The sequence below is a fragment of the Vanessa cardui genome, chromosome 30 (genome assembly GCF_905220365.1).
Source record: "Vanessa cardui chromosome 30, ilVanCard2.1, whole genome shotgun sequence".
NCBI lineage: Eukaryota > Metazoa > Arthropoda > Insecta > Lepidoptera > Nymphalidae > Vanessa > Vanessa cardui.
In genome coordinates, this window is record NC_061152.1 from 2,470,383 (window position 1) to 2,481,349 (window position 10,967).

The 10,967-nt window shown below is 36.4% G+C and overlaps 1 protein-coding gene and 1 pseudogene across 2 annotated transcripts; both read left to right on the forward strand.

Moving 5' to 3' along the window:
* Positions 1-560: 560 nt before the first annotated feature.
* On the forward strand, positions 561-7,399 carry LOC124542339 (zinc finger protein 721-like). 2 transcript variants are annotated; one of them, XM_047120310.1, is made up of 8 exons: positions 561-839; positions 1,993-2,227; positions 4,181-4,287; positions 5,013-5,168; positions 5,377-5,493; positions 5,959-6,288; positions 6,569-6,673; positions 7,257-7,399. In XM_047120310.1, the coding sequence occupies exons 1-8, from the start codon at positions 657-659 to the stop codon at positions 7,314-7,316; spliced, it is 1,293 nt and encodes a 430-aa protein (XP_046976266.1). In that variant the 5' UTR covers positions 561-656; the 3' UTR covers positions 7,317-7,399. The 2 variants fall into 2 exon arrangements, with proteins under 2 accessions (XP_046976266.1, XP_046976268.1); XM_047120312.1 differs by lacking the exon at positions 1,993-2,227 and having other exon boundaries at positions 615-839.
* Positions 7,400-7,972: 573 nt separating this feature from the next.
* Positions 7,973-9,959, forward strand: LOC124542109 (annotated as a pseudogene).
* The last annotated feature ends 1,008 nt before the right edge of the window (positions 9,960-10,967 follow it).

Genomic DNA, 10,967 nt, shown 5'->3' on the forward strand with positions numbered 1-10,967 from the left:
GACTTCCAGGCAGGATATATAAATTTAAATAATTGTATTAACTAACATGGCTGTATTTTTTTTAAATGTTGAAAAAGAGTAACTACTGAGTTTCTTGCCGGTTCTTCTCGGTAGAATTTACTTTCCGAACCGGTGGTAGCTTCACTTAATTGTTATATGACGATTCAAAAGTGCTTGAAAAAGCCCACTTGAATAAAGTATATTTTGATTTGATTTGTATCTTGGGGGGCGAATCGGGTTTTGTTAGATTCTAACTCATTAAAACGTCGTCGTCCCGAACATGGTTCGATGAGGCTATGGAGTCGTGTCGATATAACAACTACAGTCCTTTCTGTACCGTGCTTGTGCCTCAGAGGCTAACGTTATATGGCCCCGGTTGAATTATATGTATACTTGACAATTTCCTTTGCTGAAGTATGTTTCTTGTTAAATGAATAATATATAATTAGCAATGTCATAAGCTTCCTCTTTTTTCGGGGAGAAGTCGTACATACTTATTTGATTTTTTTACATTTTACTTATTTTTTATCTGTGACAGAATACATGTATTAATCGGGGTCGGTGACGTCACTTGCCTGTATCTGTGACATTTATTCGTTGCAAACAAAGAACGAAAGTGCGATTCGATTAATACTTTAACAGTGATCTATGTAATTATGAATTACAAATGGTGTGCAGTTCCCAAGTGTAAAAATACGTCGATAAAAACTGCGGATAAATTATTTGTAAGTGTTCCGAAGAATGTAGAAAAGCGTCGAAAGTGGTTGAAACTGGCTCAGAGGGATCCTAACGATATATCGAATAGTACACATATATTTTTCTGTGAAGACCATTTCGATGTAAGTAAACATATTTGTATTTTTTTCGTAATGAATGTCACTCAGAATGTAAATATTTTGTTGTTGATTTGAGGTTATAATACGTCGACTGTTTTTAACAGAATGTTTCATTCAATTTACTAAAGATTAATTAATATTGACGCTGCTTTCCATAATTATTATTAAAAATTGTAGCCAGTCTTAAGATTTTAATATATATCACTAAAAGATAAGACCCATACTTTTTTGTGGCGTTTATTTGTGTCAAAAAGGCACAGTTTATTTCGTCAACGTCACGAACATAGATAATACACTTATACTAGCTAACGGAGAAGACACGAGAAGTATTCACCGTTACGGCCGAGATTACAGATTCAAAATATTTTTTAAGGCATAATAAAGAAAAAAAGAAAGAAAGAAACGTTTATTAAGGCAAGGCACAATTATAAAAAGAATAAAAAATATATAAAACTAAGTTAATTAAATTAAAGGAAATCAACAAAAATAGAAAACTATAACTATAAAAAACAACAACAAAACAATACTGTTTATAGTACGACACAACTTAGATGTAGCATCGGCAAAATTCGTAAAACCGATCACATCCGAATTGAGTACGCTATCTCAAATTATCAATATGATTGTTGATGATTTTTTTAGTTTTTAAGGCATTTTTGAAGAAAAAAAATTGAAATAAATTCGTTCGACCGATAATTATTGTTTAAATATTGACAAATATGCAGTGTTTAATCGTTTTTATATAACAAAAGAAAAAAATAGATTTTAATTGATACTTTTTTCTAAAAAAATTTTTGAAGTTGCATTTTTGACAAATTTTGAAAAAAGCTAAAAAACGTGATAACTCATATATGTTAAAATTATTGCAAATAGTCACCCCTATCACCTCCTAACGGAAATACGTCGAGTTACCAATAACCCTGTATATTTCTTATGAATATAATATGAATATGATCTTTACACAAACGTAATAACTTGTAACATCATATGACCTAATATATTCGTCAATTCGACGCGTCGATTTACACGCACTCGCTGTCTCGGGTCGAACTGACGCGGGAATCTATAGCGACGAATAGCGTCGAATGGCGCGATAGGGAGCTGTTTCTATTGGTTGTGTCGTACTATAACTTATTACGTTATTTGTTTGTTACAGATGCAAAATGACATGTCAAATTACTATCAGTACCAAATGGGTTTTAGCCGAAAAATAATTTTGAAGGACAAAGTTTTGCCTTCGAAATTTCATTGTCAAGAAGATCGCACTGAAGGAATACGTGATGCTGGTACTTCTCCATCTGCATCTGTCAATAAAAAAATAATGAAAGATATAAAACAACCTATAGTAATCAAACAGGAGCCAACTACTACTATTGAAGTTTGTACAAACGGTATGCAAACTTTATTCTTTCAAAGCTTGGCCTCTGTTTAGTGGCGAAGCTATCGTAGGTCCAGGTGGTGCAGTATACCAAGGCCCCTGAGTTCAGGGGGCCCTCTAAACTAAACCTTAAGCTTCTGAAGCTAGAAAATCATGAGTTTGCGCACAAGATTTCATATTCGGGATCTATAATTTTAAAGGGTAATAATTAGTTTACTAGGTGGTAGGGCTTTGTGCAAGCCCGCCTGGGTAGGTACCACCCACTTATCATTTATTCTACCGCTAAACAACAGTACGCAGTATTGTAGTGTTCCGGTTTGAAGGATGAGTGAGCCAGTGTAACTACAGACACAAGGGACATAGCATCTTAGTTCCCAAGGTTAGTGGTTCTTTTTCTATATACCGGGGCCCTCCCTCACCTAGCTACGCGACTGTCCCTCTTAACAAAGACAGTAATATAATCTTATTTCTGCATTATTTATGAATATAGATAGTGTTTTTTTCATTATTATCAAATTCTAAATCTGAGTTTCGAAAGGTAGTCAAACGAAGTTCACGGTTTAGGTTTTAGTGACGTCATAAACACGATCAATCGAAAATTCAGAAACGTTTCATTTCACGTGACAAACTATAGGCTATTTGACAATGCGAAAAATAAAGTGTCAATTATTGTAATCAGTGTATATTATGAGTTTAAAAACGGTTATTTATTAACGAAAGTTGAAAAGATTACTTAGTTTATTCAAAAATGCATTTTTTTAAACGTTTGTCACGTGACACAAAACGCCTTATTGGCCGGGCTTATGAAGTCACTTGCTTTTTAACCTTGATTTCCTACTATATGTACTACAGATTAAAAGACAGGCAAGTGCCGTCACCGACCCCATTGTTGCGCCATATTGTCCAAGTAGCGTTTTCGCGTGTTATTTAAAAATGGAATTTTTAATATGATATTTTTCGGCAAATATGTACTAGAAATAAAAAAAAAAATCAACTTTTTCTGGGTCCTTAACCTCAAACCAACAATCTTTAAATAATAATATAAAATGGATTTAAAAAAAAAATCAAACAGCCTATTAAACTGTATTTCTATTAATTAAGTAATTTAAGTCAGTGAAGTTTTTCATTGGATATTAATTTTCATTAATTTTGTGGGAATTTTAAAGAGCGACCTTTATTTTGAATTCGGTTTCAAATTCGAACTTCCACCATCGTCCTTTCTGGTCATTTCGGTTGCTTTGAAAGAAGATCCTAGTTGTTATACATTATTGGAGTGCTAGGAAAACGGTTGTTTTTAAAATAATCTGCATTTATAAATAATAATAAATATGAGACAACATCACATACATTACTTTGATCCCAATTTAAGTAGCTAAAGCACTTGTGTTATGGAAATCAGAAGTAACGACGGTACCACAAACACCCAGACCCAAGACAACATAGAAAACTTATGGTAATCTACATCGACTCGGCCGGGAATCGAACCCGGGACCTCGGAGTGGCGTACCCATGAAAACCGGTGTACACACCACTCGACCACGGAGGTCGTCAAATTTCGAGTTTCATAATGATTATTTTGGTTTTATAGGAATTGTTGTGGAAATAAAATCAGAAAAATATTGAAATAATATCGTTTTCCGTTTTTTAATTATTGTTTTAATAGTGACAAATAACCAGTTTTTAATCGTTTTTATAAATCAGAAGAAAAAATAGGTAACTGATACTTTTGTTTAAATAAATCTTTGAAGTTGCGTTATTGGCTTATTTTGAAAAAGAACTAAAAACCGTGTTAACTCAAAAATGGTTCACTTTTGCATCATGCATCTGGGGGTTGTAATTATAGCAAATAGTCATCCTTATCACCTCGTAACGGATATACGTCGAATTACCAATGACCCTGTATATTCAGCTCTGTGTTTTCTTTTAAATAATTAATAAGTACTAAGCTGAAAATTTTTATTTTCAGATTATTATACTAGTCAAGATTTAGGATGCAAGATAAAAGTGGAAGAGGAAAGTAGTAATGACGCCCCTGAGACAAATGAACCGCTATTTGCTATGAATGTAGACTTGGTAAGGATATCAAGAGACTTACTTGGTGGTAGGGCTTTGTGCAAGCCCGTCGGGGTAGGTACTACCCACTCATCAGTTATTCTACATATGTTCCCGTCACCAGAAATCGTTTACTACACTACTCTATTTGTTCCGGCTAATCTTGGGAATGGCTGGACCGATTTTGACGGGACTTTCAAGGGCAAATAACTGATATAATAAGGAGTAACTTGTTACAAGGCTACAATGTTTTTTTGGTTAAATTCAAACGCGTACAAGGTCGCGGGCTACATGTACAGCTAGTATGTAATATATGTTTGTCAATCTTTTTTTATATTATATAATTACATGTTTTTGTTTTGTTTTGTTTTATGGTATAGTTTAGCGGACGAGCATATGGGCCACCTGATGGTAAGTGGTCACCATCACCCATAAACAATGACGCTTTAAGAAATATTAACTATTCCTTACATCGTCAATGCGCCACCAACCTTGGGAACTAAGATGTTATGTCTTGTGCCTGTAGTTACACTGGCTCACTCACCCTTCAGACCGGAACACAACAATACTGAGTACTGTTATTTGGCGGTAGAATATCTGATGGTTGGGTTCTACCTACCCAGACGGGCTTGCACAAAGTCCTACCACCAAGAAAACATCTCCTGCCATTCGAGTATACTCTAGAATTAATTAATTGGAAAACTTGATTGGACATATTCATGAATTCAAGCTGATCCTTGTTTTAGAAACTCGAAAGCGAGCTGATCATCAAAGATGAGATCAAAACGGAGGAGGATCACCCGCAATGCCACATCTGCCTCAGCGTCGGCCGCAGGATGTTCCCGCTGCGGCAGCACGAGGAGATCTACAGGAGGCTGCTGTACGACGAGAGTCCGGACCGCGTGGGTGACTCTCTATTCGTGGTTGTGTCTCGACAGACGCGTCGTCCGCGCCCTTGCTGTGTCTCGGAGTATTCTGAGGTTATCTGAATGGGCTGCGTGTGTGTGTGTGTGCGTGCGTCTGTGTGTGTTTGTATTGTATTATGACTACTGTATAAAGAGTTTCACTCGGGTTGCAGAGGTTTGATTCAGTGTCGATGATTCCCCCCAGGGTGACGTCACACTCGACGCGGCGCTCGTCTGCTGGGAGTGCAACGCGTCGCTGCGCAGCGTCGAGCGGTTCCGCAGTAGGATCAGACAGGCCAGCGAGATGCTGCAGGCGCAACAGGTTGGTTTGTTAAGTTTATTTTCTATTAAACTTCGTTTTATCTTTTGAAATTCGACCATCTGTGAAGGGGGGGGGGGGGGTGTTGTCTTAGGTGTTTGGTGGCCTTTGTCACTTCTGTAACCCTGACAATCCATCTGCAGAAAAATCGTAAAACCGATCACATTCGAATTGAGTACACTATCCCAAATTATCAATATTTATAACTTAAGTGAATATGATCTTCACACAAATGCAATAACTTGTAATGTCATACGACCTAATATATTCCTCAATTCGACGCGTCGCTTTACACGCACTCGCTGTCTCGGGTCGAACTGACGCGAGGATCTATAGCGAATATGCGGAGCTGTTTCTATTGGTTTCATGAATCGGCAGTAATCGGTTTTACGAATTTTACCGATGCTACATCTAAGTTGTCTTACTATTAATGAATAATTATAACTCAACTCATTTACGTTATTCTAGAATACAGTGTCGCTGTCGACTTTGACGACGGTCGTGTTCAGTGACTCGAATCCGAACGGGATATACTTATCGGAGGAAAGCACGCGACGCCAGATGGACAGCGAGAACGGTGACCGGATCGAAGATCGTGAAGATGCATCTGAGACAGATTCTATCGGTGAAGAAGAATCATTAGAAGAAGAGGAAACGCCTACAGAGAAATCGGTTGACGGGAACATATGGGCGAAGAGACAATGCGTTGGAGAATTTTCAAAGAATATCCACATGAAAAACTACTCCGATCTCGTCCATCTGAAGCGTATCAAGTTCAAATGTGACTCGTGTGAGAAGGTGAGTTATTGTTGTCTCTTTCCCGCAAAGTAACTCATTCGTTGAGGATTGTTATGATGACGTCATGTTGATTGACGGACATCTCAGATTCGGGTTCGCGCTGTGCTGTCACTCTCATAGAGAAACGATTCTGACGCAGACAAGGAACAGCTTCACGTGCTCTCCGAGGCACGCGCGTGTAGGCATTCATATCTCCTGAACTGGACCTGAGGATTCGTGAAAGAAAACTCTAGAGTGTCTTATTGGTCAATCTCGTTATTTAGGTGATTTTGTCTTCCAGTATTTCGGAAGAAACGCCGACCTTGCGAAACATCGTCGCCGAGTCCACGAAGGTGTCCGGCCGCCCAGAGACAAGATCTGCCGTGTTTGCGGGCGGGGATTCACCGTGAGTTGACACTTTTGAATTTCCCCCTTTATGAAGTCCAGCGTCAATTGAGTGCTAACTTTACCTCACCCCGAATATTAATTTTGTTACATCTTTTTTTTATGGTATAGGTTGGCGGACGAGCATATGGGCCACCTGATGGAAAGTGGCCACCATCACCCATAGACAATGACGCTTTAAGAAATATTAACTATTCCTTACATCGTCAATGTGCCACCAACTCTGGGAACTAAGATACTATGTCCTTTGTGCCTGTTGTTACACTCACTCACCCTTCAATCCGGAACACAACAATAGTGAGTACTGTTATTTAGCGGTAGAATAACTGATGATTGGGTGGTACCTACCCAGACGGGCTTGCACAAAGCCCTACCACCAAGAACTTATTTTAATTTAGTAATTCTGTATTTTCTGCTTTTGCTCCTTTCCAAATGCGTCTTAAAGCTAGAACCAAACTTACGATACATACTTCATTTGGATTTGCAAGATATGCCCAATTTTACACTGAGTCCGTTTTCTGGTAGGACTCTAAGGCCACTGGACTCGTGTGCGTTCCGAGCTCTCACGTAGGTTTCCGTTTCAGAGCAACAAGCTGCTCGCCGGCCACGCGCGCACGCACGCGACACAGACGCATCCCAACTGAACTATATACTCGACAATTTCGTTTACTGAAGAATGTTTTTATGTTCAATCGACAGCTTTAATAATAAATAATAATTAACGATTTATAAGAGTTTTCTTTTTTCTTGATGGAAGATTACGAAGTATTTGTATCCGGTTGTATGAGTTTGACATTACTCGTTTGCGTTTAAACCATGATAACTGTCGAGCTACTCGAAATAGACTACTACACAATTTATATTTCCATCTCACTTACACGCACTAAAAAAGGTGAGAGAAATATATTCGACCGTTTTTATTGTATTTGACATTATTCATCATGTTTTCTTGTTGTCATACCTACAATATTCGCACGCAATTCCTATGTCAACCTATTGACAAACTCAAACTTAAATGAAATATTTATTTAATATAAGAATTAACAACATTAAATGCTTTAATATATATATATATATATATATATATATATATATATATATATATATATATATATATATATATATATATATATATATATATATATATATATATATAAATATGAATTAAAACTAGTTACTGTATAAATCTTGATTGCGTGGAATGGTGGCAAGAATGCTAGCAGCATTTCCCCGTTGAATCGCAATTCCGATCCTCTGTCTGGGCAAAAACGAACCAGCCCTCCTGTCACTAGTGGAGGCAATGAGGCGAGGTGTTATAGTTTTGATGAAAATTGAATTGAATTGAATTCTTATTAAGTTATTATCATGGCAAGAAGAACGTCGCACACACAATTTGATGTGATGGTGGATTTTATGGAGAGGTGAATAAAATATGTTTTATTACGTCAGTGTTATATATGTGATATCCTACAATTAAAAAGTAATAAATTATAATCTCAAATCTAGTAACGGCGACTTAAATAAGCCCGTTTATGAACCCCAGGGGCGGCTGAGGGCCGCAGCTAATTGGGATAAATTAGCGGCTCTCCTTAATATGGACTGTACCGGGGATTCAAAACCGGTGGAAAAATGGAAAAAGGTAAGACAGCGTTAGCGTTCTATACTTCCAATTGACTCTTAATTTACTATGCAATGCATGATATTACTTAAATGGAAAAACATTTACATGCCTTTTCGTTAGAAATTTAAAAATTGTTGTTTGCATGCATTCATTCATGTATTTGTTGTTTTATCTTTTAAACTTTAATATGACACCCTTTTAATAGCGCATGCACACCATTTTTGATATAATTTATGTAATAAAATATGCATCCCTTTATTAATAATAATTATTCCTCGCTTTGCATGTGAGGTTTGGAGTGACCTAAAAAATAATATAAAAAAAAGGCAGCTAAAATTAATAAAGCTGCAACAAGCACAGGTGTTGGTCCACCGATTAAACTAGCATTGTCAGACTTGGAGCACCGGGTTTTAACCTTGATTGGTTACCAAGCTGCTTCAGGTCTGACGCAAATAGAAGAAATTGGTGTGGAGGTAACAAGATTATTAATTAACAATTTGATATATTCAATTATATAATTTATGTTAATTGCTTCTTTCATCTGTTTTATTCAACATAGGGTTTTTAATATTTTATTTTTTATTAGACTATTCGTCATATCAATTTATATGAGAAAACTTGAAGAAAAAATCTTCAAGTACAATTAGTGTAATTAAAAATTTAAGTAATAATATAATAATGAGAGTGAGTTTTTTGTATATGAGTATATGGCACATTTATTGTTGAATATATTATATTATTTCTTAATGTTTCATTTACCAGTTATTAATTTGGCTGGAATTACACCACCACTACCACCACCACTACCAATAAATTATGTGTCACCTAACGAGGAGCCTATTGAAGATGCTTCTTCAACTATTTATTATTTACTACTTATTATTTGGTATTATTATTACTTAAAAATACTAAATATATTAAATTGACATGTATCAACATGTAAATGACCCACTAATAGTAACTTTATAATCTGCTTTGCCTATTAATGATTGTAATTATGGTATTAGCAAATGTAAACCTTCTTAAGTTTAACGACCTCCATGGTCGAGTGGTGTGTACACCGGTTTTCATGGGTACGCCGCTCTGAGGTCCCGGGTTCGATTCCCGGCCGAGTCGATGTAGATTACCATTAGTTTTCTATGTTGTCTTGGGTCTGGGTGTTTGTGGTACCGTCGTTACTTCTGATTTCCATAACACAAGTGCTTCAGCTACTTACATTGGGATCAGAGTAATGTATGTGATGTTGTCTCATATTTATTATTATTTAATTCCTACTAAATTTAAATGGTTACATATAATTAATATAATGGCCATAATTTTCATGGTATTTCAGGATCAACAAGTTAAACACCCCCACTAACATCTCAGATTTCCCGCTGCTGCCGCCGACGCTCTATCCCACTAACTAACCTGCGGCCTCCGAGGCGTAATATATAGGCCTAGGCCTTCCTTTGTGGAAGCAACGGCACGCCAATTTGCTGAGAACGACGAGCGGTGGCGTACAGTTTTAAAAGAAATTGTCACTGAACACTTCAGAATAAGAGAGCTGGAGTTACAACAGCAGTGGCTAAATTTAGTTCAAAAATTGATTGAAATTATGAATAATAATAATAAATAATTTAACATCTTAAATTTGTCTCTTCATTTACACCATAACGTAATAAAACAAGTACTAATCAATTTCAATAATATATTTTGTACACAGCCAATTTATTATATATACAATTATACATATTTCATTATTTAAATATTTAATATATGAAATATAATAAGTTGCTTCTCATTTAATCCTTTATATTGGGTCTCCTCTTTTAGTTTTTTATTTCTGAAACAAAGCAATCACTTTGATAGGCTCCTACTAATAGCAATATATTCATTGCTTAATTTTTCTCTGTTGTGAAAGCCAACCTATTTAAAATACAAAATAATTTAGTTCAAGTGTCAGTTATAATTAAATTATATGAAGTTTCTCTGTAGAAAACAGCCTTTTCTTTGTGTTGTCATCTAGCATCATCATAAATATACACATCAAGTAGTATATTCATGGTACTGGACCATGTAGCCTCCTAGCCACATGATCGCGTAGCAGGCGGCCCATAGTCTGAGCACCTGATGGTAAATGGTCATTACTGGCCATACACATTACATCTGTAAGAAATACAAAGCAAGCCCTACCACCAAGTTAATTCGTCTGTTGATCCCAACACACCAAAAATAATAAATAAATATGAGACATCACATACATTACTCTGATCCCAATGTAAGTAGCTAACGCACTTGTGTTGTGGAAGATCAGAAGTAACGACGGCACAAACACACAGACTCGAGACGACATAGAAAACTAACCGATCGCACAAGGATCAATTCTTGGACCTTTTCTATTCCTCGTATACATAAATGACTTGCCCTTTCTTGTTGGGAACAAACATGATACAGTATAGTTTGCTGATATCTCTTTGATTTTTAAAATTAATACACTGGTTTAGCGTTAACAATCTTAGGCTGAAGATCAGAAGTAATGACGGCACAAACACCCAGACCCGAGACGACATAGACAACTAATGACAATCTACATCCACCCGGGACCTCGGAGTGGCGTACCCGTGAAAACCGGTGTACTACTTGACCACTGAGGTCGTAATAAAGGCAGTCTAGGCAGGTCAAAAAAAGAAAA

Excerpts from the sequence above, each read along its gene's own strand:
- LOC124542339 (XM_047120310.1), top strand. The coding sequence starts at position 657 with ATGAATTACAAATGGTGTGCAGTTCCCAAGTGTAAAAATACGTCGATA. Across the intron at positions 2,228-4,180 it reads TATTGAAGTTTGTACAAACG|ATTATTATACTAGTCAAGAT; the intron begins GTATGCAAACTT and ends TTTTATTTTCAG. Across the intron at positions 5,494-5,958 it reads AGATGCTGCAGGCGCAACAG|AATACAGTGTCGCTGTCGAC; the intron begins GTTGGTTTGTTA and ends ACGTTATTCTAG.